At 45.2% G+C, this 25166-nt stretch overlaps 3 protein-coding genes across 15 annotated transcripts in view; 2 read left to right on the top strand and 1 right to left on the bottom strand.

Moving 5' to 3' along the window:
• The window catches only part of Mms19 (MMS19 homolog, cytosolic iron-sulfur assembly component), a 33417-nt gene extending 25496 nt beyond the window's left edge, over positions 1–7921 (top strand). For 6 of the 8 annotated variants that reach the window (XM_010620404.1, XM_010620403.1, XM_019206964.1 and 3 more), the window contains 16 exons: positions 49–130; positions 457–554; positions 661–810; positions 2312–2467; positions 3501–3600; positions 4191–4293; positions 4442–4510; positions 4691–4817; positions 5229–5329; positions 5473–5529; positions 5748–5934; positions 6221–6303; positions 6432–6596; positions 6672–6731; positions 7148–7248; positions 7328–7921. In XM_010620404.1, coding sequence (XP_010618706.1) covers positions 49–130; positions 457–554; positions 661–810; positions 2312–2467; positions 3501–3600; positions 4191–4293; positions 4442–4510; positions 4691–4817; positions 5229–5329; positions 5473–5529; positions 5748–5934; positions 6221–6303; positions 6432–6596; positions 6672–6731; positions 7148–7248; positions 7328–7355 — 1667 coding nt within the window. In that variant the 3' untranslated portion in view covers positions 7356–7921. The remainder of the gene's footprint in view (positions 1–48; positions 131–456; positions 555–660; positions 811–2311; positions 2468–3500; positions 3601–4190; positions 4294–4441; positions 4511–4690; positions 4818–5228; positions 5330–5472; positions 5530–5747; positions 5935–6220; positions 6304–6431; positions 6597–6671; positions 6732–7147; positions 7249–7327) is intronic. The other 2 variants (XM_019206965.1, XM_019206967.1) reach the window with 2 other exon arrangements.
• Positions 7922–8014: 93 nt separating this feature from the next.
• Zdhhc16 (zinc finger DHHC-type palmitoyltransferase 16) lies at positions 8015–17384 on the bottom strand. Of its 6 annotated transcripts, none has more exons than XM_010620398.3 (12): positions 17303–17384; positions 16986–17148; positions 13426–13673; positions 13062–13256; positions 12842–12930; positions 12428–12456; positions 11601–11734; positions 11417–11464; positions 10571–10656; positions 9801–9924; positions 9374–9444; positions 8015–8472 (listed from the first exon to the last, which is right to left on the bottom strand). In XM_010620398.3, exons 3-12 carry the CDS (start codon positions 13666–13668, stop codon positions 8358–8360), a joined length of 1134 nt encoding a protein of 377 aa, XP_010618700.1. In that variant the 5' UTR covers positions 13669–13673; positions 16986–17148; positions 17303–17384; the 3' UTR covers positions 8015–8357. The 6 variants fall into 6 exon arrangements, with proteins under 6 accessions (XP_010618700.1, XP_033617198.1, XP_010618698.1 ...); XM_033761307.1 differs by having other exon boundaries at positions 17016–17148; XM_010620396.3 differs by having other exon boundaries at positions 16986–17079; positions 17195–17371.
• Positions 17385–17462: 78 nt separating this feature from the next.
• On the top strand, positions 17463–23950 carry Exosc1 (exosome component 1). Its single transcript, XM_010620395.3, has 8 exons — positions 17463–17606; positions 17714–17829; positions 20005–20079; positions 20762–20850; positions 22163–22196; positions 22629–22679; positions 22812–22896; positions 23353–23950. The coding sequence occupies exons 1-8, from the start codon at positions 17576–17578 to the stop codon at positions 23457–23459; spliced, it is 588 nt and encodes a 195-aa protein (XP_010618697.1). The 5' UTR covers positions 17463–17575; the 3' UTR covers positions 23460–23950.
• Positions 23951–25166: the final 1216 nt, after the last annotated feature.

Here is a 25166-nt window from a genome sequence, read left to right as displayed (position 1 = left end):
TGGCTGCAGGGGAAGAAAAATGAGATTTGTGTTCCATTGTACCCATAGATTTCCTGTCTTCTGAGGACTTGGAGCAGGCAGTGGGTCACCTGTACAGACTGAGCTTCCAGGAGGAGGATTCCCAGAGCTGGTGAGACTTTAAAGCAGGGAGATAGAGCAAGCTGTTCTCTGCCTCTGTATCGACAGCATCAGACGCAGCAGGGACCAGGGGCTCTATGCTTCTGACCCTGTCTTTCCTTAGGAGATAACCAGTTGGAGAGATAATGGGACTGCTCTCTCTTTTCTTGGGTGTTAAGAAGCCCTGTCCAACTCGGTGGTGTAGGTATTCAAGTCCTGTCCTTCAACAAGGTGGCCTTGGGTGTCCATACTCCTGGATGTGCCCAATGGCAGTCCTCGGCAAGAGAATGGTGGGCCCATTTAGCTGATGGTGGTGTTCATCTGCTCTGTGCCTCTCAGGGCGGCAGCACTGGAAGCGTCAGGAGCCCTGGCCACTCTCTACCCTGTGGCCTTCAGAAGCCATCTAGTACCCAAGCTTTCTGAGGAGCTGCACAGAGGTATGTGTGGCTAATAATCTTCTGTAGCCCAGCTCATCCCAGCAAGGCTTTGAGGCCCTTCAGTCTTGCCATCACAAAGTGAAACCTTGTCTCTGGTTGCTTTCAGGGAAGTCTGACTTGGATAGAGGAGATGGGTCAACCAAATGCTCACAGCCTCTGCACTGTCTGCAAGCTTTGTCAGCTGTTTCAACACATCCCAGCATTGTCAAGGAGACGTTGCCTCTGCTGCTGGAGCATCTCTGGAGGATGAACAAGGGTAACTACCTGGAATAATCAAGCAGCTGAGCTGAATGAGGAATTGTAGCCTAGGTTAGAGTCAACACCTCTTAAGAAGTGGTTCTAGGGCCATGGATTTAGCTCAGAGGTTCTACCACCTGCCTTGCAAGTGCAAGGACCTGAGTTTGATCCCCACTATCAAAAAAAACAACAAAAAAAGAAGTGGTTCTAATTGTAGCTGTATCACTTCACATACTTATTTTTTGTTTGAAAATACTCAAATTCATCTCTACTACCTATTTTGAAATACTTAGTAAGAATCTAGATTTGATCCCTAACAGGAAAAAGCAAAAAAAATATTCAATTAATTGTTATCATCCATAGATACCCTACTGTGCTATTGAACATTAGAAGTTATTCCTCCTATGCAACAGCACTCCTATACTTGTTAGTAATCCTTTCTCTATTCCCCACTCGATACTCTTTCCAGGTTCTGCTAAGCATTATTTCAAACAAAAATATTTGCCCTTCTGTGGACATGGTAAACTTGAAGAAAAAGGAAAAAAAAAAAGGAATATACTAATATACTGACACCTGGACCTTAGTCCTGTTGTATCAATCTCTGAAAAGGGCTGGGATTTGCACAGTAGTAATTATGAAGCATACCCTGCTGATTTTTACATGGGATCAGAATTAAGAGGCACCAGTATAAAACATGGTGGTCCTCAAAATACAATCCATCAAACATAGCCTGGGCAGCATCTGCGAGCTCATTAGAAATGCAGAATCTTAGGACCTCAGTAGTAAAAATCTGCATTTGGAGCCGGCTGTGATAGCACACACCTATATTCCCAGCACTTGGGAGGCTGAGGCCAGATAATCACTAGTTCAAGACCAGCCTGGACTACCTAGTGTGTTCAATGTCAACCTGAACTATGTCACAAGATCCTGTCTCAATAAAAAAGCTACATTTGAACAAGTAATTTGTAGGCACCAACCAATCTGAGAAGCACTATTCTAAGGCCAAAGTTACATCAGCTGTTGCCACTGGGAATTTATGCATGGTCACCCTGGTTCCTCACTAACCTAAACTCCCTGCCTTAGACTGCCTAGCCATTGTAGGTGGACACAGGTATAGAATGATTGATAGCAGCTATTAGGTATTGGAAAGAACACTAGACTTAGACTCTGACTCGGGTCTGATTTCTGACTTTGCACTTCTTGTGACCCTGGAAAAAAACAGATAATCTCATTGAGCCTCCATATGCCTCTATAAAATGGGAAAGGTAATACAACCAAAGGAAAGAATATTAGCGAATATTTGTATTACTAAGCCTAGCACAGATCCCGTGTCAACTCTCAAATCTGGATAGAGGTAAAAACAAACACAGTCAATAAAATACAGTGACTCTGCTCTAATAAGACATTCTTGGTCTCTTCAGTCATTATCTTTGGCTATTCTTCCCATCTGCTGTATTGGAAATACTTGGAAGTGTTTGTGAGAACATTTTAAAGAGAACACTGATTTTCTCACCTCACAGGGAATGTGTTTACAGGAGCCAGTGATGTTATTGCTGTCTGTCAGAGTCTCCAGCAGGTGGCAGAAAAATGCCAGCAGGACACTCAGAGCTGCTGGTATTTCCATCAGACAGCTGTACCTTGCTTGCTTGCTTTGGCTGTTCAGGCTTCCATGCCAGGTAACTTTCTCCACTTCCATCCACTCAGAATTTTGCCTTCTGCTGTTGTTGGGCAGCACTGCCACCCCCTGGGTATTGGTGTTACTGCTTTTTCTGCTAACTGTATATGAATTCTTTGTCCCCACAAATGAGATTTTTACTTCAGGACAAAAGGTGCCATGGGCCAGGGATTTAGCTCAGTGGTGCCACTGCCTGCCTAACAAGTGCAAAGTTCTGAGTAGGATTCCCAGTGCCAAAAGGAAAAAAAAAAGGTGCCAACATGAACAATCGCAGGAACCAAAATCCACGAGTTAACAACATTCAAAAAAAGATGCCCACCTTGTTTCCCTTTAATTGCTTTATCATTAGTTACAGCTAGGCTTTGTAGCCAAGCAGGCTTGATTGAGTTTCACCATCAGTTTGCTTAGGTAAAGATACCCAGCCTTTCTAAGCCTTAGCTCCCTCACTTACAAAATGAGGATAAAGAGTCATATCTACAGTGAAAATGATGGCACACATCTGTAATCCCAGCTGTCTGCAGCACTGAGGCAAGAGGATTAAAAGTTTGAGCCAGCTTGGACAATTTAGTGAGATTCTATCTCAAAAAGAGGTGGGATACAGCTCAGTGTCAAGGCCCTGGGTGGGGACAGTCACATCTATATCATAGAGTAATTGGTAAGAATTAAGGTAATTTATTGTGTCTGGCCATACCGTAAGGGCCTAGTATATGATAGTTACTATAAAACAGGGCCCATAAAGATAAATCTGGGTTAAAATTCTCAAAAAGTCAACATTTCAAGTTCCAATGTTGGAACATTTATGTTAGCCTACTGTAAGGATTTTGCACAATATTTCCAAGAGTTCCATGGTCCCAGCTCATCTAGGCCACTGCTGTTTCTCAAGATCACAGCACTGCTAAAGGACAGATTTAAGAACTGCTTTTTGGCTGCAGGCAAGCCCATCATGAGATTAGGAACTAATCATTTGGATTTCTGAACCATAATCATGGCCTTGTGAATGTATTTGTTTGTGTGTTGGTGTTTTGTTTCTGCAGAGAAGGAGCCCTCAGTTTTGAGAGAAGTGCTGTTGGAGGATACAGTCTTGGCTGCCATGGTGTCTGTCATTGGCACTGCCACCACTCACTTAAGCCCTGAGTGAGTGTAACTGGATATGGCTCGAACCTAAGGAGGAGAACAATCTCCAGAGTAACAAATAGTTGCCTCATAGCTGTCCTTGTACCTGTACATGAATGTGAAAGCAGTTTTTTAAGTTTGACTGGTGAAGCAAAAGGAAGGTGATAATTTAGTACCGTGAGGGTGGGAGATCCATTAGCCAGTAGTTTTTAGCTGCAGAATTACCTGTGGAACATTTTAAAAATACATGCATTGAGTCTGGAGATTTAGCTCAGTGGCACTATTCCTGCTGCAAGCACAAGGTCCTGAGTTCAATCCCCAGTACCACCCCCCCCCCAAAATATATGTATTGAGTTCCTAACTAGATTGTAAGCTCTAAGAGAATAGCAGTTTGATCTGTCTGGTCCACTGCACTATCTCCAGACTAGAGTGGGAATGGTTCCAGGCACATAATGTGTACCATGTTAATATTTGTAATATGTGAATGATTGTGGCTGGTCCTGCTGGCCCAGTGACCCTAATGAAAACCTCAGGCTGAAAGGCCCTGTATGAAGGGGAGGAGCTGCCTTAGAATCCTAGCTACGTGATAACACCAAATACTCTTCTCCCAGGTTAGCAGCCCAGAGTGTCACCCACATAGTGTCCCTCTTCTTGGATGGCAACACCTCCTTTCTGCCTGAAAACAGCTTCCCAAGCAGATTCCAGCCATTCCAGGTGACTCTCTCATCAATCAGTTGAAAAATAATCTTGGAATTTATGTTCTTCAAACATTTTTCAGGGCTAATCTGGGATTATTATGGAGGCAGACAAACCTACTGCTGCAGGCGGGACCTGCTTGATAGGGGCTCTTCTTTCTTTACAGGATGGCTCCTCGAGCCAGAGGCGGCTGGTTGCACTGCTTATGGCTTTTGTGTGTTCCCTGCCTCGAAATGTAAGTGAGCGCATTTAGGCTGATGGATCTCAGGGCTGAAATTTGCCACAGCCAAGCTGATATTTTACTTACTTCATTGGAGTAGTTCTCATCCACTTTTGTCCCTGCTGCCACTTTCTGTGGGATTCTTTTGGAGTTCAAGTATTTTCTGGGTCCGTTACATGGCCAGGTTTTCTGTAGGTGGAAATCCCTCAGCTGAACCAACTCATGCAGGAGCTTTTGGAATTGAGCTGCTGCCACATCTGCCCCTTCTCCTCCACCGCTGCTGCCAAGTGCTTTGCAGGACTCCTCAACAAACATCCTGCAGGTACTAGAGCTTGGGTTAGAGTCTCCCCAAATTCCCTACCAAAAGAAGCATCAAGTTCATTCCTCAGTCTTTTTAAAAAGGCCTTTTAATACATGATAGGGCTTCACCTGTTCACTGTCTTTGGACAGCCGTTGGGACAAGAATAAAAACTAGAATTGGGTATAGCATTAGCTTTATAAGGGTGGGGGGCATTTTGAGGCCTTAACAGTCACAATGTCATGGATAAGTCTTCAGTGGGAATAAGCAACCCTCTGTTCACAAATGCCAGAACCCCTGCATCATGAAAGCCTGATAAAGGCAAAATGATACTTTCTCTAATTGGTTTCTTGGGTGCTGAGCACTTAAATGATTTCCATCATTCATCATTAGAAGAAAAATGAGTTGTTACTGCATCAGCGTGTGCTTTCTCAGGACAGCAGCTGGATGAATTCCTGCAGCTGGCTGTGGATGCAGTGGATGCTGGCCTAGGCTCTGGGCCCTCTCGTCATCAGGCCTTCACACTGCTGCTCTGGGTAAGGAGGTAGAATATAGATTCTGACTAGCCACAGCAATAATGCCTAAGTAAAATATCCCTATTTAACCCAGAGCCATAGGAGCTGTGTCTCAGGAATCTGGGGTTAGAAAGTTAGGCCCCAGCATCTCTCTCTTACTATAGGTAACAAAGGCCCTAGTACTCAGATACCATCCTCTCAACTCCTCCCTTACAGCTCGGGTGAGTCTCCCTAAGAAATTCGTGTTGACTCCATTGCTCCCAGAAATGACTTCCATCCTCATTTTTAATTGTTCTCTGGGGCTACAGATTTAGCTCAGTGGTTCTGCCACCTGCCTCACAAGTGCAAGGTCTCAAGTTTGATCCCCGGTACCAAAAAAAAAAAAAAAAAGAAAAGATTGTTCTCCAGTGATGTGCTTGAAAGGCTTTCTTTTCTCCAGCTTATGGGCCTCCTAAGTGACCCAGAGTTAGGCCCAGCAGCAGCTGATGGCTTTTCTCTGCTCATGTCTGACTGCACCGATGTGCTTACTCGTGCTGGCCATGCTGAAGTACGGATCATGTTTCGCCAGCGATTCTTCACAGACAATGTGCCTGCTTTGGTCCAAGGTTTCCATGCTGCTCCCCAAGGTAAGGAAAGTCAGACTCTTATATATACAGACCTGTCCTTCCCTTGGCCACAGTCCCTAAAATAATTTGAGACCCAAGTGCTGCTTTAGAGCTCTACTGTGGTGTGTATCTATAAAGTTAATAGCAACATGTCTTGCTTATTCTGAACTCTAGGGAACCACTGGGCTAAATCCCTGGTCCTCCCACTTCTTTTTATAGGCTGATGTCCCAGCATAGTGAGATAATGAATTCTCAAGCTGAATATCTTAATCCCAGTTTCTCCCCTAAGCGTCTCCCCTTTTTACAGATGTGAAGCCAAACTACCTGAAGGGTCTGTCTCATGTACTCCACAGGCTGCCCAAGCCCGTCCTCTTGCCAGAGCTACCCACAGTAAGTTGTGCAGTCAGCCTCCAAACAAGGGACAAAGCTGTTCCCACATGGCTGGAGCTAGAAAGGGGAGGATGAAGAGGACCAGGAGCATCACAATATGATCATCCTTCCCTTTCCTGTTGCTGTAGCTTCTTTCCCTGCTGCTAGAGGCCCTGTCCTGCTCTGACTCTGTGGTCCAGCTTTCTACCCTCAGCTGCCTTCAGCCTCTTCTACTGGAAGCACCTCAGGTCATGAGTCTTCATGTTGACATGCTGGTCACCAAGTTTCTGAACCTCAGCTCCAGCCCTTCCATGGTGCGTTGAGCCCCAGCATGTCTTTGGCTCCTCCTCTCTCAGATCTTCCCTCACCACCTTCTGGTTGTGTTCCAGGCTGTCCGGATTGCTGCACTGCAGTGTATGCATGCTCTCACTCGCCTGCCTACTCCTGTGGTAAGTACCTCAGCTGTCCTCCCTGGCCAGGGAACTTCTTAGAAGAGCCAATGAAGTACTCTTTGCCTTCATCAAGTGGGATTAGCTACCCTGCAGTGTAACTGAAATGTGAACTACAGGATACAGATAGGCACAAGGTCCTCTCCACTCTTGGGGTCAGAATGGACCTAATAAATCCTAACCATCCTATAATACAATGGCCATCCTACCACTTGGCCTCCTGTGGAATCCTTAAAGTATAGGACATGTTCATGTGCTTAGCATGCACCAGGCCCTCGTTCAATCTGCAGCACCAAAAAAACAACAGAACATGTTTTGCTTTCTTCCAAGTATTAGTTATACAGAGTCAAAACAGCAGTACATCTGGTTGCCGAGGTTGAACAGGGCTAAGATTTTCTTCTCTTCTGACTCCACAGTTGCTGCCATACAAACCACAGGTGATCCGGGCATTAGCCAAGCCCCTTGATGACAAGAAGAGACTGGTACGCAAGGAAGCAGTGTCAGCCAGGGGAGAATGGTGAGTTCTAGATCTTGGGAAGAGGTGGGACCGAGATGAACCTTGGTGCTAATGCTACCAACATCTTATCTGCCTGCAGGTTTCTGCTAGGGAGCCCCGGCAGCTGAACCCTTGGTCCTGAGCTAGTCTCATCTGATAAAGAATCTAATTTGAAATTACTAACTGTTGAGCCATCTTGCCCATGGCAGGGAGATCACTGGCCTTTGCCTGCATTTCCCACAGAGTGCAAGTGCTAGGCCTCTGTTGCATAGCTGTACAAGAAATACCAGAGTCCTGACTTCTAATGGATTTGTGAAGTAACTGAGCAAGACCTCTTATGTTTGAAGAAAGATCTTGGATTATAGGGCTCTTCATGTCAGGCGAAGAGGGCTGTGCTACTGAAGGATGAATGCAGATGAGTGTGACCCTGAGGATCAGGGATGGTGAATGTGTGTACCTAATGGAGAATAAAGATTTCTTTGGATAACAGGCCTGACCGTCAGATATGCCCCCCACCCCACTGATGCCTCTGTAGCACATAGAGCATGACTGGCCTAAACTAGAGGATTAGCAGTTAGGAATGAGCCGAGGACTCTGTAGGACACAGGAACCACCATAACCTCACTAGGCCTGGACCCTAACTTCCCTTTCCCAACCCTACAGTGAAGCAATGAGTGAGAAGCTACATATCTTTGCAAATCAAATGCCTTTATTTTGCTCCCTTCAGTAGCATGTGAGAAATGGCAGTAACCTTCACAGCAAGCCTGGTGTCTCTGCCCCATTGAGAAGCTAAGATTCCAGCTGTAACCTCAGGTGTTTTCCCAGACAGTAAGTTGAAAAGATGGCCAGCCCCAGTGCTGTATTGAGGACGGTGGGTAGCTAGCTGCCTGACCCTAGTCTGGGGCTGGAACTTCTGTTTGCCTGAGTAAGATGACATCAGTCCTAGGATTTGTCCACATTGTGTCTTCTGCAGTGACCAAAAGGTTAGTCCTTAAGTTGTTAATGCATAGTATCCTAGGGCAGGCCCACTGGCTCTTTTTGATCAAGGATTCAAAGAAAAGCTGCCTTTGGAGGCCCTTGAGACATAGGCCGCAGAACAAAAGCTCAAGCTGTTGCTGACACAGTCCAGCTCACACTGCCATCACAGAGGCAGAGTGAGCTGTCACCCAGGGAGGGGGCTCCCAGCTCATTCCATTCCCATGGGGCAGATGACTAGAAGGTAACAGCACCCGGGTAAGCCAGTGCCTACAAAAGAAAATAGAAAGTTTCTGAGTTCCACAGTTCTTGGTTGTCCTTTGCATTTATTCCACAGCAAGCATACATTAAGCACCAAATTAAAAGGAGTTCTAATTTCTTTCTCCAACTGTGTCTAATAAATGTACGCTCTGGAACCTTGAAGCCTTTTGAGGTTTTGAGCTAGTGTTCTAAGGGACCACTGCAAGCACAGTGGTAGGCAGGAGTGTAATGAAGGTGGGAAGGGGAAGGAAAGTACTTACATTCACCTGGTGTTAAATGCCTCAGTCATTACAATTTGAAGAATGACTTCCCCTTATCTCTTGGGCTCAGAGAGCTAGCCTCATTTGCTGCCTTTAAAGACCTCTAGTAGATTGCCTCAGTCTCATATATTTATATTGGCTTGTATCCATACACTGCCCAAGTGAGAGGTGATTGATGACCACTACATCCTACCTAAATGGCCCTTGTGAGAATAGCTTTCTCAGGATTCCACTATAGTCTTCTTCAAACTTCAAGCCCCTTTGGTTCAAATGAAAGCAGTAATCTCCATTCCTAGAGTCCAGAACTGCACAGATGAGCCACTAGCCACAGGTATATATTTAAACTCATGAAATTCACTTAAAACCTCATCAGTGAGCTGGGTGTGGTGGTACACACCTATACTCCAGCACCCTGAGGAGCTTAGGCAGAAGGATCACAAGCTTCAGCCCACCCTGGGCAACTTACTGAAACGCTGTCTTTAAAAAAAACACAGCTGGGCATGTAGCTTAGTACCAAGGTCCAAGGTTCAATCCCCAATATGGGGGGTGGGGGGAGACCACCAGTAGCACTAGCCACATTCTAAGTACCTCGTTCTCCCAGGTTATAGACTTTAGAGTTCTGCTGGACAGAAGTCTCTGTCTTACTTTACCTTCCTGTGTCCACACCCAGGAATACCTTCCAGTTATCCACACAGCCATAGTTGTAAGGATTTCTGAATACCTAGGGCCAAGAAAAAAAACACATTTCTACAGACTTCTACTTAATTCCCCTCTCATTTTTGAAACATGGGTACACTAAAGCTCACGTAGACAATTCTGGTCATCTGCCCTTTTTTTTGACAGTCTTGCTATGCAGTTCACGCTGGCCCTGAACTCACTATGTAGCCTAGGTTGGCCTTGAACTTGCAGCAGTCCTCTTGCCTCAGTCTCCTGAGTGCTGGGGACTAGGCATGCGCCACCACGCCCACCTAATTCCAGTCTTTTTTGACACCTGCCTAGGCAGCCCTGATCACGGCCCATATTTACAGGATGCAAGTTCAGTTACCTGCCTGCCCACCCAAGCCCCCGACTACTCACTCTGCCCTTGGCCTGTAGTCGACGTCTCTCTTTTTTGTTAATGTGTCTTTCAATGCTAGTCTCACCCCGACTGATGAGAACAGCATGCCACACTGTTAGGGCACCAAGGGCCAGTGCCACAGAACTAAAAAAAGAGAGGCAAAGATCAGTAGAAACTAGAGGGCTGGACACTGAGTTGAGCAAAAACAACTGGCTAACAACCTCTGCCTCATCTTTATATTCTGGCATACATCCTAGGTGAACTCGTGCTTCCCTGCATTTGAAAAAACATCAGTGAAAATGAATCAAAGAGGGCTGAGAATAAATTATGTGGAAAGGGGGGTAGAAAATAAGGTTATCACTGAGAAAAATGTTCAGTAGTTCCTAAAATACTGATCTATGAGAAGTGGAGGGTAGTAAAAGCACTGGGGGTCAGACAGATGATATGAAGTTCATATCCCAGCTTTTCCATTGCTACCTGTGTATCATGGAGTTTTCACTTTTCTCATCTATAAATGCAATCACTATCCTTTAGGTATAAACAAGAAGTAAGGAGTTTAACTTACCTTGGTACATAACAAGCAAGCCTGCATCCTTATTAGTAACCAAAAATAATGCTAGTATCCTTGGGTGTTCCTGTTTCCCAATATGCTGAATGCTGACTGCCAACCTCAATTAGACTAGGAGAATAGTGGCAGGTCACTCAGATGGGTTTCTACCTGCATGTGGTACGCAGAAAGGTATTCTTGAAGTCCCCCCGCCCTTAAAACTACCAAAACTGAGTTAAATACCTGCACAGGAACCAGAGGTAGACAAGACTCTTGTGAGTTATCCTTTCTCGAAAGGAGAAAGTAGGTGGTGGGGTCTGGTGATAAGTCTAGGGAAAAACAAAAACAGCAAAGCCTAGCTCCTTTGCTTTGTGGTCTCCAGAAACTGCACTAGAACTCCCCATACCCCCAGGCAGGAAGCAGTCTAAACCAAGCAGAGGAAAGGCATTAAAGCCACCACAGAGGGGTCAGGATCTGGCAGCAGCCAGACAGGTGGACCAAGGCTGGTGACACCATCACACGGACAACACTGGGCAGGGCAATTCTGAACAAGATGACAAACCACAGGAGGAACTGACCCTGGGCCATTAAGTGGACAACACAAACAGGGCTCCAGGGGAAGCCACTTCAAATCTCCAGCCAGAACTCCCTTATGTGGCTGCATCCCAGAGAAAGTCCAGCCCATAACTCAGCATAGACTGACGAAGGGGGAGAACCACAAACTCCATTTAGGACTGTAGAAGGACACCATGGGTACAACATGAGCCCAAAATGTGCTTGGAATAGAGTCCCCAAAGACAGGAAGGATAAATCTGGTGCACATGGACCGGCCTGATCTCTGTCCCCTGGAACCCCATTACACAGACTAACATAAACTCATTGCTGCTCAGGCCATCACCAAGGCAGAGTCCAGGCTCAGCCCACAGAGAAGGTGATGATGGGATAGCCAGAACCTATCACATACCAGTGACTTCCTACTTGCCCTCAGGCCACTTAGTCTCCAGTCTACCTGGGCCTCCCAGCCTGCCTCTATAACTAGACTACACCCAAGGCCTGAGCAGCAGGAGGCAGGGGGTGGGGACAGCCCACCTGGTTGGCAAGCATCTGTGGTTTGTTCTTGTCGAGCTGTTTCATTCTCTAAGGGATGGAAAACAGTGCTGGTTACACTTGCAGCCCCTAGGGGAGGGGTGCCACCAGCCCCATTCCTTAGGGACAGGCTCTATATCCCACATTCTGAACTACTGAGATGTCCTATTCCTCACCACAGGCTCACCTCAATGGCAGCATAAGCCTCCCGGAAAAGGTCCCAACTTCCATAGCTGCAGTAGACACAGCCCAAAGTCATGAAAAAGCAGAAAGAGAAGAAGTACCGATGGTTATAGTGGCCCACACAGTTGTTTAGCCAGGCTGGTGGGGGAATGATTAAGGACAAGATCAAAAACAATTTCAGCAATGTCCAGGCCTTTCTGGTTCCTTGGTTCAAGACAACATCACTCAAGCAAGAACTATTTTCCAAAGGCAGAAAGATGGAATGGTTTCCCAAGTTTCAGATAAAATTATTATAAGCTTTTCAAGCTTACCAGGAAAATCATGAAAACTGAAAACACTGAACACAGTAAAATGAATCTGTCAATACTTTAACTTAGCTGGGGTTAACCAGGACAGCAAAAGGGGAACTATGGCTCTATCCGGCACCCCCAATAGCCACAGAAACCCATATCTCTCTTCACTCAATCGCCAAGTATGGCCACCTACAAAAGAAAGACCTATTAAAAGATTCCTGCTTCCAGAAGAGTCATCCCACAGAACTTGTGAGGCCCCTGCTCTCCTCAGAAGATGGTCAGCCCCAACAGCGCCTCTTCAACTAACTTCTTTTGTTTTGTTTTTTGTTTTTTTGGTGCCAGGGATCGAACTCAGGACCTTGCACTTGTGAGGCAGGCAGCAGAGCCACTGAGCTAAATCCCCGGCCCCTCTTCTACTAACTTCTTATAAACCCAGTGTTCTCTGCAGGATGATGCTAGAAGCCTTACATTTGTAGCCATTAACCCTGTACAGTGCTCCAGAATTAAAGGCCTCAAGCAGAAGACAGCAAAAGGATACGGCAGTGATGATCCATCTTCAGCACACACCTGTTAGAGAGGGACACAGGCTCTGTTACGGTAGCCAAGGTTCTTGGATGTCAGTGCCAATCCTTTTTTACAAGGACCAGCATCCTGCTAGGCAGAAAGGGCAGAGACTTTGAAGATAGCCAGTCCTTGCCTCAAACCCAGCTTTACAGTTTATTGGCTACATACATGATAATGGACATGGTAGGTCATCTCTCTCAGCCTGTTTCTACACCTAACTCAGGACTAGGCTGAGGACTGTGACAGGAGATCAAAAGTACATTGCATGGAAAAGGCACTTGCAACAAGTAGCTGATACGTGTCTTAGCAAACTCCAAGTTCAGGTTTTACCCTAGGACTATAGCAAAAGGATCATCACAGGTTCACAGAGAGCAAAGCCAAGACCCACCTATTGCAGATGCTACAGTGGTGTGTCCGGGCTGGCTTGGGGTAAATACACTTCTTACAGATGGAGACCGTGGCAATATCATTCCTGCCCTGTGCAAAAGGAGAAGAGCATCATGAGTGCTGCAGTAGCACCAGTTTTATGCCTCAAAAGATCCCAAGGCATTCTCCATCCCACAGCCTATATGTAACTGCCTCGCTCCACTGCCCGAACAGAGACCCACCTGAGGTGGGTACCCAGGCGGAGTGGTGATGGCCTGGTAGTAATGGAAGACGATGAGGATAAGATTCCAGTGACTGTAGAAGAAATGCCAGCAGAGTCGTGGCACTGAGTAAGTTCGGAGGATGAGTGGCAGGACACATAAGTAGGCGATGGCAACAATGGAGCCGGTCAGCACGATCACCAATACCACAAACACCTGCCAACACCAGTGAGGTAAGGTAGACATAGCAAGACAACTCTACTCAGAAATGCAGGAATTTCTCTGTGGGTGAGGACCTTGCGTCCAGAACCTAGTGTGGGTCCACCAGACACGTCCCTCTACTCCCCTAAAACTTCCCTTTTCCTGCTGCCTTGGCATCACTTACCACCCCAAACCAACGAATCACATTGTCCACCAGCCAGTAGACAGGTTCAAAAGCAGCATCAACCGCAGCTTCACTGCCCCCAAAGGAGTTGTAGAGCAGGGAGCGAAGGCAGACCTTGCCGTAGCGCCAGCGCTGCACCAGGCCTCGAAGCAGAGGTGGGCAGCGGCGCCTGTAGCCCAGGAGCAGAAGCAGGCGCAGGCAGAGGCGGGCTGGGCCCAACAACAGGCTCCGCTGGCCACGCATGGCTCCTAGAAGGGTACATTATTGTGAAGATCCAGCCTGAGTCCTACTGCTCCCTACCCCACCAGGTGGAAGGCCTAGAGTACCAGCTTGGAGAGCAAATCCCCAAGACTAAGGCCCAGTTAGGACAGTCATCAACTGTGGGAAGCAGAAAGGTCACTTCACTTTTCTACACAATGTTCAGCGCCAGTGCCACAACCAGATTATCGGGAGGTAATGACTGGAAATTCTGAGCCTGCAGAAACCATATTTACATTATACGGGTGCACAGCAAATCCAACATACAGACCTACATACCTAGAATAAAGGGCCACATAAAGAAGTAAGGGAGAGGCAGGTGGCTTCAAATCAAAGGAGTCATTGGAGCTGTCCGTGTAGTTAGAACTGCGGGTGGAGCATAACCAACACAGACAAAGCTACCTTCTGTCTCAGCATGCCAGTGTTCCAGTTCAGTTTCCTGCTATGCTGGCCCACCAAGTAGTTGTGGTTCCTGCACCTAGACCTTCTTTGGTGGCATCTGAGTCTTGGCGAAAGATACTCTTCCTTCCTATCCTACTCCCTCTGGGTTGATGTTACAGGCCAGCAGACTCAGCCTGGTAGCAAGAGATTCCATCTCACATCAGGACAGTCAGCCACCTCTTGCATGACACTGGATGCATTGTCTCTAATTCCCCTCCTCGCCTCACCCCAAGGATAGAGCAGCCAGATAATGTCAGGTATTCAGGGTAAGAGAACACTGAGGCAGGAGACAGAAGTTGGAGGGACTTCCATAGTTGGTAGCTCATGAAGACCTCAGGTCCTACCCTCTCAGTGGAAGTCTTCCCTGCTCCGCTGTATTCACACTCAAGAACATTCTCTGAAGCTGCTGCCCTTGACCCCAGGCTTCCCAACCAGCCTCCCAGCTCACCAGCCCTTGCCATGGCTCCTCTGCAGGTGCTTCCATCTCTGCACTCTCTACCTCATGCACATGCTCTAATAGGCTCCTTCTGTGACTGTCTCAATTCTGCAGATTAAGTCTTTTACCAAGAGGAATTATCTGACTTTCCCCCAGGGAAGACCAGCCAGGGAAGGCTCTTCTGTCCTTAGCAACTCCATTGACTTATTTAACAGGCAGCTCAAAACCCAGTGGAAACTGGAGGAGGCTGCTAGGTTACAGGGATGGTTTCAATTCAGTAACTGGAGCAATGTACTCTCCTTGCACCCTGGCTCATCCCACAAAGGGCCTTTCAATGAAAATACTTAATTACCTCTTTCTACAGGCTCTTAAACCCTAAAGAAAAAGAAACCCAGTAGGTAAGGTCTACAAAAAAGAGAAGACTGATAATTAAGAAGGGGCTGACCCATTGCATCAGGATAAAGAAACTGGCCATTCCCAATATCTTCTAGGAAAATGAAACAAAGTGGAGTGCAGAAAAGAGAAAAAAACTAAATAAAAAAAGAAGAAAAAGAAGAAAGGAGAAAAAGCTAAAAATCTCAGACTTTTAGCTTCTCTGAGTTGGACTCCTATTATCTAGAACCATGATTTGGCTGAAGCATGAATTTACAAAATAATAGCCACAACAGACTGCCCCACAACCAATCTAGGTGACACGGACTGTCCACCCTACTGTACATTCATTCCTTTACTATGTTTTTGGTACTAGGGTTCAAACTCGGGACCTTGCACTTGCAAGGCAGGTGGCTGGACCACTGAGCTAAATCCCCAGCCCTACATTCCTTTACTATGGATAAGAGTTTTCTATTTTCTAAAATACCTTTTATAGACATAGTATACCAATCAGATACTTTCCTCACCTGTAATAAATGTGAATGATTCTCAAATTCTCTATTTTTCTGATAGAAACCCCATCCTGAATTCCTGAGCTCTACTTAGGGCCTTGCACATAATACACAAACAATATTCTGGCCCTTTGTTCTTATTATTTAGAGAAAGGATTTTGCATGCTAAATTAAATTGCCCAAGCTAGCTTTAAACCTGGGATCCACCTGCCTTAGCCTCCCACGTAGCAGGGATTACAGGCATGCACCACCAAACCCAGCTTCAATGAACACTTGTTGACTGAAGGACCTGGAGGGGTGCAGAAGTAGAAAGGCTGGTCTATGAGTCCCACATATTATCATCAGGGCCACTCCTGCCAATATGATAATACTTAAGTATCTGCTGCTATCATTTTTCCTGATCAATGAAGAAATGGAAACTTACTAGAATCATAGTGTTAAAGAGCTAAAAGGCATTTTAGAAAACAAATATAACCAGAAATCACCCAAAGACATAAATGGAAAGCTTATCATTGCAGAAGTACAGGCTAGATTTGAGTGAACACTTTATAGCGTGGAATATGGGAAACATGGGAATGCCAGAGAAAAGATATGTTGCCCATGGGCCACAGCTGAAACTGAAATTTCAACTCAGGAAATTGATATGCAAAATTCAAATTATGTGTGCAGAGAGGAGTGTGATCTCAGAGAACAGAGGAGGAAATAGCAAAGCACAGTTCTATCACACCAAGCAGACACTGACAAGTCCTATCTCTCAGTAGTACCCATAGGTCACAGTAGCCATCTGCCACCAAATTAGGGTTTGCAGGCCACAGCTCTCCCCTCATCCCACTTAACCACCATCTGTTTCCAAGGAGTGGGGAAGGGGAGATAGGAAGACTCCAAAACCATCAGAAAGCAGATTCAATAGAGAAAAATCGTGACAAATTTCATCTGGACAAATCTCAAGCAGGAGATGTCAAACTTCAATTAAAGAGCAGGATTTAAACCAGGTGTGGTGGTACACGCCTGTAATCCCAGCACTCAGGAGGCTGAGGCAGGAGGATCACTGTGAGTCCGAGCTCAGCCTGGGCTACATAGTGAGTTCCAGGGCAGTCGCAACTACATAGTGAGACCGTGTGTCAAAAAACAAAACAAGCAGTATTTTATTCATGTACAGACTTCCCTTCTGGGCTAACATGCTTAAAAGGGTAGTAACTTTATCCTAAAGCTGCTCATCCCACCAAACGTGATAATGCAGGCCTGTAATCACAGCACTCTGAAGGCTGAGGCAGAAGGACTGCAGCAAGTTCGAGGCCAGCCTGAACCACATAACTAGATCCTGTCTAACAACAACAAAAAAGCTGCTCATCCCAAATTAAGAAGGGGCCAACACTACTACAGATCTGATCGCTGAACTGGAGGCTGCAGCTACCAGGAAAAGATTCTCTTTCAGCGAGGGCGGCGTGGTCAAACTGTGATGGACTGGAAACCAGAAAACTTAGGTTCTGACTTGGGCTCTGACGAATTATCTTCGAGACATTGGGCCTGAGTTTGCAAACCTGTGAAAGGGGCAAGTTGAGCTTGCTGACCTCCTTCCCGTTCTGCGCGTTACACCTTCCCCGAGGGTTCGCTCTGTCAGAGGCGGGCAAGGCCCTGCAAGGCAGGCGAGGAGAGAGCAAGAACCCTGGCTTGCGACAAGGCCCCGGGACACGCGGCTCGACCCTAGAAAAAAGAAGAATTCCGAGCAAGGGCCGTAGCTTCCCCTTACCTGACTCCTCCCGATTCCTCAAACAGCCATATTGAGGCCGGGCAGCCTCTAATGCCGTCTACTACCACCTCTCCAGCTCCACGCCTGGAGCGGCTCAACCTTACCCACCATGGCCCGCCGCCCGCGGCGCCAGCCAGTGGACCCGGACCCGCTGCCAGCCCATCCCGGATCATCAGCGCAAGCGCAATCACTGGCGCCCCGAAGTCCCGCCCCCGTTTGGTCCCCCGGCAATCTGGGAAATGGAGTTTACAATAGAGGAAGAGCTTTATTTGGTCACGTGACATAACACCCCAATGAAGGTGTAATATACTGCGGACCACTCCCAGATGTGACCAATGAGAAGTTCGCTTAGTTTTCGTCCGGGTTTGCATAGTGGCAGTCATGGCGCCCCCCGTGAGATACTGCGTCCCTGGTAAGTGTACATTTCCCGTTCGGAGTCTTAGATGGGGACAAAGACTAGAATCCTGGACAGCCACGATTTTCTTGGAGCCCGTTACTGATGCAGTGTTCTTTCTGCAGGCGAACGTCTGTGTAACTTGGAAGAGGGCAGCCCGGGCAGCGGCACCTACACTCGGCATGGCTACATCTTTTCGTCGCTGGCCGGCTGCCTGACCAAGAGCAGCGAGAACGGCGCGGTAAAAGAGGCAGCTTCCCATATACTCTTTCTCTGCCTTTGTCTTAGGCCACCCTTCCATTCTGGTCCTTGAACACTCGCACTGTGCGGATGCATCTTCCGTGCCTACCGTAGAACGATTTAGTCTCCAGTTTGCCCTGTAATCGCCAATACTGTGCTGGTAGCCACCAACACTAGTTAAGCTGATGGTTTTTGGGTGTGCTGCCAACTCACAGCGAGCGAAGTTGGGCAAGAGCAGACGCAAACTTGAGAGTAGCCTGGCTGAAAGGAATTTGACTATCGCTACCTGTCCGCCTTCATGTAGCTCCACTATCTCCACTTCACTGACTGCTGTTTACTTATTCTAGCTTCTTTCAGTCACCAGGGACGCTGACTTCTCTGCTGCTACAGAGCCATGTACACATGCCATCTATATGGAACACACTTCTCCTAGCCTGTGTAACTCCTACCTCTTTCACAAAGCCTCTCTACTATCTTGTTCTTAGAGAAGTGCTTCTACATCATGCTGCTTGAAGAAAGGTTTGGAGGGGGAGGTTGTTAAACATTTACAAAGAGTTCTGTTCCTTTCCTTTGTCATGTAACTAAACATTCAGATACATATTCCCCACTAAATTTTTCCCTAGATAGACTTTTAAGTTCCATGAAAGGAACCACTGTACAGGTCTTACCACTGCACCTTCAGTGTCCAGCATAAGATAAATGCCCAATAAATGCTTGTTAGGTGCAAGAATCATATTATCCTCGCTAGCTCCAAAAGTTGGTCCAGGATTAGCTCAGGATCAGATAAATAGTCTTTAAAGGAGTAAAGACAGGTAACACGATAAAAGATTAAGAAGTAAAACATCTCAGGTACTGGCAATCTAGACCTTGACTGCACTTGGGACAACAAACCTGAACCATTTGACTTTAGATATTTCTTCATCTGTAAAAATACAAACTTTCAGGCTGTGGATTTAGCTCAGTGGCACTGAGCCTGCCTCAAAAGCACAAGGTCCTAGCTGGGCATGGTGGTACATGCCTGTAATCCCAGCACTCAGGAGGCTGAGGCAGGAGGTTCGCTGTGAGTTCACAACCAGCCTGGGCTACATAGTGAGTTCCAGGTCAGTCTCAACTACATAGTGAGACCCTGTCTCAAAAAAGAAAAAAAAAAAGTACAAGGTCCTGAGTTTGATCCTTGGTACCAAAAAAACTTTCTATTCAACCAATTTTAGGAATGTACTTTACCTTTGTAAGTTTCTTCATTTCATAGTTATCTTGAGCATTTTCATGCATCAGGCACAGTGCTGAACTCTGGGGATATAATGAACCAAATACACTTAGTTTGTGCTATCACAGGGCACAGAGACAGCATATAAATAAGTGCTCAGTGGTGCATGGTTACAAATATGATGACTACTTGGAAAGACAATTATATAACACCATGAGACCATGTAACAGGTGAAAATGCCTTAACCAGCACAAATGACATTTAAGCTGAATTGTCTGTAAGGGTGGCTAGGGAGGATGCTGTTCTAGCAGGAAGAACAAGTTGAACAGAGACCCTGAAGTGAGAAAAACTTAGTAAGTTAGGGAAATTGAAAGAGGCCAAGAGAATTTAAGCATGGTGAAAAAGGGAGAGACTGTGGTAGTACCCGCAGAGGCTGAGGCAGCAGAATTGACTCAAGTTGGAGGCCAGCCTGGGCTATATAGTGAGTTCAAGGCCAGCCTGAACTACATAGTGAACCCTGTCTCAAAACTCCCCCCACTCAAAAAGAATAAGAGAGACTGATACAAGATGAAGCTAAAAATCTCTCTCTTACACCAATAATCAAAGAGAAAGCTACAAATATTCCCTTAAAATAGAAGAAAACCATTATTGCCATGATTAAATGATGTCTATTTGTTAATTCTATCCTGGACTATTAGAAGAGTTATCAATGATTACAGGCAATACAATTGCATACCAAGATATGCCAAGAGAATCACCAAAAATGTTTTATACCTAACCTGGAATGGTTAGATTCTGTCTTCTGGCAGCATTCTTCCTGTACCTCCTTGTCCTGTTCCTAAATTTAATTCACAGTCCATCTGACCTTGTGTTCTCAACCATACCTAGTGGTTCCTATATTATTCTCAAGCCACAAATACTTCTACTCAAGGCCTAGCCGCAGCATTCATTTTATTATTTTCTCTGTAGCTTCCTGTGGTGTCTGTGATGAGAGAGACAGAATCCCAGTTATTGCCAGATGTGGGAGCTATTGTCACCTGTAAGGTAAATTTGTCCTAAATCTATGCTTAGCACACATAGCCGATGCTAAAATCATGACCACTGTGGAACTGCAGTGCCTGATGTGATAGACACTAGCTACATAGAGCTATTTAAATTAAGCCTGGTATGGCAGCACATTTCTGTAATCTAAGTTGCTTGGGAGGTTGAGGCAGAAAGATCACAACTTTGGGGCCTGCCCGAGCAACTTAGACCTTTCCTCAAAATAAAATAAAAAAGCTGAGATGTAGCTCAGTAGTAGAGTGCTCTCCTAGCATATGCAAGGCCTTCACATCAATCTCCAGCCACCAAAATGAATAAAAAAAGCAATTAAAAAGTATAGCCAGGTGTGGTGGTACCCATTTGTAATTCCAGCACTCTGGAGGTTGCGGAGGATTGCCACAAGTTTGAATTCTTGGCGATACTCTTGGCTCAGCTGGCCACCACACCTGTAACAGGCTGGCCTGGCCATATTATCTCATTTATTTCTGTAATAAGTCTAGTAAGTGGCTACTGAGGCTCTTGTTCCACAGGTATCACCTAGGGAAAGATAACTAGGAGTTGACTTGTCTTAAATTCTACATGATAGAGTTGCTTAACTAAAATTTTAGTAATTCCCAGTTTATTGCTGCTTCCTTGAGCTGACAACTGCTAATGCTCTGATGCCTACCCTTTTTCTATTCTTCAGGTCTCTAGCATCAATTCACGGTTTGCTAAAGTGCACATCTTATATGTAGGGTCTACACCACTTAAGAACTCTTTCCGAGGAACTATCCGGTAAGAAGTATTCTCGTCTTCACATTTGCCCTAGCACCTGGAATAAGACTAGGATAGTTTTGTTTTGTGCTTTTTAAGACAGGGGCTCACTATATAGTTCAGGCTGACCTTGAATTCACTATGTAGCCCAGGTTAACTTCAAATTCACAGTAAATCCTCCTGCCTCAGCCTCCTGAGTGCTGGGATTACAGGCTTGCTCCACCATACCTGCTAAATGTATTTTTACAAACAAGTACTATTCCTACTCCCACCTGTGTTTGTCTCTCCTTTGTGCTTTGATTCTCCCCTGTAGTAGTCATAGAAAATGTGCTATGAGCTAAGACAAAAGGAAAATATTAATAAAAGAGAGGTTAAAAATAAAACAAATTGAGCTGGGGATTCAGTCCCCGGTACCAAAAAAAAAAAAAAAAGAGAGAGAGAGAGAAAAGAAGCAGCATAAGGGTGATTCAGACCAAACAAGTTAGAGGGCATTTTAGAAAGTATGTTTTTTAAAATACATATATATAATATAGATTAAACCCAAACGTTACTGGACATTAAGAAGTTTGTGGGGCCGGAGATTTAGCTCAGTGGTTCTGCCACCTGCCTTGCAAGTGCAGGGTCCCAAGTTTGATCCCCGACACCAAAAAAAAAAGGACCGGGGATTTAGCTCAGAGGCACCGTGCCTGCCTTGCAAACACAAGGTCCTAGTGCTATCCCCAGTACCACAAAAAAAAAAAAAAAAGTTTGTGGGGCAGTGTGTGGTGGCACATAACTGTAGTCCCAGCACTCCGGAGGCAGAGGCAGGAAGATCACCATGAGTTCATGGACAGCCTGGACTCCTTAGGAAGTTCAGGGTCAGCCTAAGCTACATGCTGGCACCCTGTCTCAAGCCAAAAAAAAAAGTTGTTAGTGGGAAACAATAGGTTGTTTTTTCTGTATATTGTTTAAGGAAGGGCAAACACTGTAGGCCAGATAGTTTGCCTTTCAGAGCCCTTCCTAGCCTTGGGATTCTGTGTGGTTCCATAGTGCCTCCATCCAGGGGGTCTTGAGGCAGCAAAGTTCCTCACCATTTCTTGTCAGATCTCTTCTGCTTTTCTCTAGTCAGAGGTATCCACACTGATGCTCTGTGTGGTCCAAGAATGGGAAAATGTTTTCTCCTCTCAATGTGAACTAAGTCTGCCTCCCCTCCCTACATCCTGAGTGGAGGTTATGATGTGTCCCCATCATAACTTGTCCTCTATGCTCTTATCCTGTAGTTCTTTGGCTGCTAGAACCTACAGGGTAATTATTTCTCACAAACAATTAATATTTGTTAATTCTCTTTTTATAGCAAGGAAGATGTCCGAGCGACTGAAAAAGACAAGGTTGTTGGTTAATTTGGACTTTTTTTGCATGGCTATCGGAATCTCAATTTTATAAAATTATCCTAATGAATATCAGAGATCCATGGAAATGTGGAACCTGCAAATTTGAGGCCAGCCTGGGCTACATAGTGAGTTCAAGGCCAGCCTGAACCTTATCAAGACCCTAACTCAAAGAAAAAAAAAATTTTTTTTTTTGACTGGCTAGAATAACAATAACATCTAACTCCTGGGATTAGAAAGTGGACTGGCTCAGGCTGGTGATACGGTTCAGTGAGAGATTGCTTACCATGCATAAGGCCCAGGGTTCAGTCCTAATCACCTCAAAAAATAAAGGAAAGAAGAAACAGATAAACTGGCTCTACTGGGGGGTTAATAATGTCATGTGGACTCAATCAAAAGCTTTCTTTTAACACTCCTGTTGTTCGTGTACAGGTTGAAATTTATAAGAGTTTCCGCCCAGGTGACATTGTCTTGGCCAAAGTGGTATCCTTTATTCTCAGCAAACTACTGAAGGTCCTTTGTCAAAAGAAGAAATGGAAGTAGAGAAACAACTCAAGTAACTGTTGGGGGAAGATTTAAGCTGCTCATTTTCCTTCACCAGTGTCATATGACTAGATATCCCTAGGTGATGCACAGTCCAATTACCTGCTGACCACTGCTGAAAATGAGCTGGGAGTGGTAGTGGCCCACAGTGAATCAGGTGAGTTGGTCCATGCATCCACATCTGAACTTGCCCCTGGGAGCCATGGTTTAGGGTTATATCATCTAGTGATGTTGTAGTTCTCTTAGTTTATACAAAAATATTCTGTGATGTTTACACAATGACAAAATCATTTTCCAAAATATGGCCCCTGCAATACATGACTGCTTATTGCTGAAATTAGAATGGTTTTCCTAAATCTAAGCAAACAGGGAACTTACTTCCACTTACTCAGTGGAATAAACAAGGTTTCTTCCAAATGAGGTGAGTTTCACTAGGTGATATCTATTTTTTAAAGCAGTACTGTAAACCCAGGGTCTTGCCCATGCTAAGCAAATGCTCTGCCACTGAGCTTCATCCACATCCCAAAACTTTAATTTCATACCCAGCTGAAAAAAAGAGAGTCTCAGGAAAATATCTGGGGTCCCAGCTCCCACATTGGCTTTTTCCTTCCAGGTGTCCAGATGGTTCCCATTAGCTGGTGTGAGATGCAGTGCCCGAAGACTCATACGAAAGAATTCCGGAAAGTGGCCCGAGTTCAGCCTGAATTCTTGCAGACCTAAGAAGCCACATTTTATTGCAGGGAGGGGAGTAAGCTATTATACATGTATAAAAATTACATTGAGATGTCATGGTCTTTATTCACATACCTAGGATCAGCCAACAACCACCTCTAGAAAAATCTGCTGGTAATTTACTCTATGGATAGACCATTATTCTTATGAAGCTTTTAGTGAATTTCATCCTCCTGAATGATGAAACATCTCTTTTAGAGACACCAGCAAACAAAACTATATAATATTGGAAATAGCCTATTCCTCCTGACAGTCATTAGAAATAATGTATTTTTTACTGTGACAAAACATTTTTATATCCAGGCATGATAGCACATACCTGTAATCCCAGCACTCAGGAGGCTGAGGCAAGAAGATTGTTATGAGTTCAAGACCAGCCTGGGGTATATATACAATTGAAGGCTAGCCTGTACTACATATCAAGACCCTGTCTCTAAAGACAAACAGGAAAAAAAAAAATAACAGGCCAGGCATGGTGGCTTGTTCCTATAGTCCCAGCACTCAGGAGGTTGAGACTCCCAAGTTTGAGACCAGCCTAGGTTACATACTGATTTCAGAGGCAGCCTGAACTATATATAGCATAATCCTGTCTCAAAAAAACAAAACAGCCAAAACCAAAATTTTTATTAAAAGGAAAGGATTTTCAAACAAGGAAAAACATCTGAATTGTGTCATGACTTTTAGAGCAGTGGTTTGTTGCCTTCATTAATTGCTGACTATTAACCGCCATGTGTCAACTGCCTGCTTGCTCTGGACAAAACCTGATTGCCAGGGCTGGGGATTTAGCTCAGTGGTTCCACTGCCTGCCTCACAAATGCAAGGGCCTGGTACAAAAACAAACAAAACAAACAAAAAAAAAATGATTGCCAATTTCTTGTATTTTTGTGTGCTCAATACTTCTACATACTAGGTGCCAAGCCCTGGGACAGGCATTTTATGTGGTTTAGTGGATTACAAGACATACCTGGTAATCCAGGTAGCATGTGAGTAGTTCTGAAAAGTGCTTAGTAAACAAAATATTGACATGGAAATATTTGTTAGCTCTAGATTGAAAAGAGGGACAGAGCACTATCAGGTGAGGTGGCCAGGGAATGATCTGTGACACAAGGTCAGAAGAGCTTGAATGAGTGAAGTAAAGATTCTCCAAGCAAAGAGAAGCCTTAGCAAAGTGCTGAATTAGAAATGAGATTGTAAATTTAGGGATGAGAGAATAGGAGAAGAGGAAGAAAGGCTGCAGAAAGAGGAGGAAAGAAAGACGAACATGAAATGGCTTTTAAAATTTTTATTTATTGGGGAGAGGAAAGGGACTAGAGATTGAACATAGGGCCTTCACACTGAGCTATATCCACATCCATTTTTTTATTTTGAGACAGGTTCTTGCTAAGTTGCTAATTGACCCAGGCTGGGCTTGAACTTGTGATCCTCTGCCTCAGCAGAGTGCTAGGATTATAGGTGTGTGGCTCTGCACCCAGCAAAACATCTGTTCTTGAGATGTTACTCAAGATGCCACTCACCTCACAGTACACTCGTAGCATGAGCTCTGGAGGCAGCCTACCTGCCTCTGTGTCCTTGAATTGCTGACCTGCTATAAGTTAAAGGCTTTCTACTTTTTCTTTTTTTGTTGTTTTTGTTTTGTTTTGTTTTTTTGAGACAGGGTCTCACTATGTAGTTGAGACTGATCTGGAACTCACTATG

This window comes from Fukomys damarensis, unplaced genomic scaffold (assembly GCF_012274545.1).
Source record: "Fukomys damarensis isolate Sample0158 unplaced genomic scaffold, DMR_v1.0_HiC HiC_scaffold_8, whole genome shotgun sequence".
Taxonomy (NCBI): Eukaryota; Metazoa; Chordata; class Mammalia; order Rodentia; family Bathyergidae; genus Fukomys; species Fukomys damarensis.
This window is presented reverse-complemented; position numbering and strand designations above follow the sequence as displayed.

What these genes read in the sequence shown, in the direction of transcription:
- Zdhhc16 (XM_010620398.3), bottom strand. Translation starts at nt 13,668, where the DNA reads ATGCGTGGCCAGCGGAGCCTGTTGTTGGGCCCAGCCCGCCTCTGCCTG. An exon ending in GAAGATGGATCATCACTGCC is followed by an intron (nt 11,735 to 12,427) that starts GTATCCTTTTGC and finishes TTCCCCCACCAG; the next exon opens with CCTGGCTAAACAACTGTGTG. An exon ending in GACTACAGGCCAAGGGCAGA is followed by an intron (nt 9,445 to 9,800) that starts GTGAGTAGTCGG and finishes TCTTGGCCCTAG; the next exon opens with GTATTCAGAAATCCTTACAA.
- Exosc1 (XM_010620395.3), top strand. Translation starts at nt 17,576, where the DNA reads ATGGCGCCCCCCGTGAGATACTGCGTCCCTG. An exon ending in CGTGAGATACTGCGTCCCTG is followed by an intron (nt 17,607 to 17,713) that starts GTAAGTGTACAT and finishes TTCTTTCTGCAG; the next exon opens with GCGAACGTCTGTGTAACTTG. An exon ending in ACATTGTCTTGGCCAAAGTG is followed by an intron (nt 22,680 to 22,811) that starts GTATCCTTTATT and finishes TCATATGACTAG; the next exon opens with ATATCCCTAGGTGATGCACA.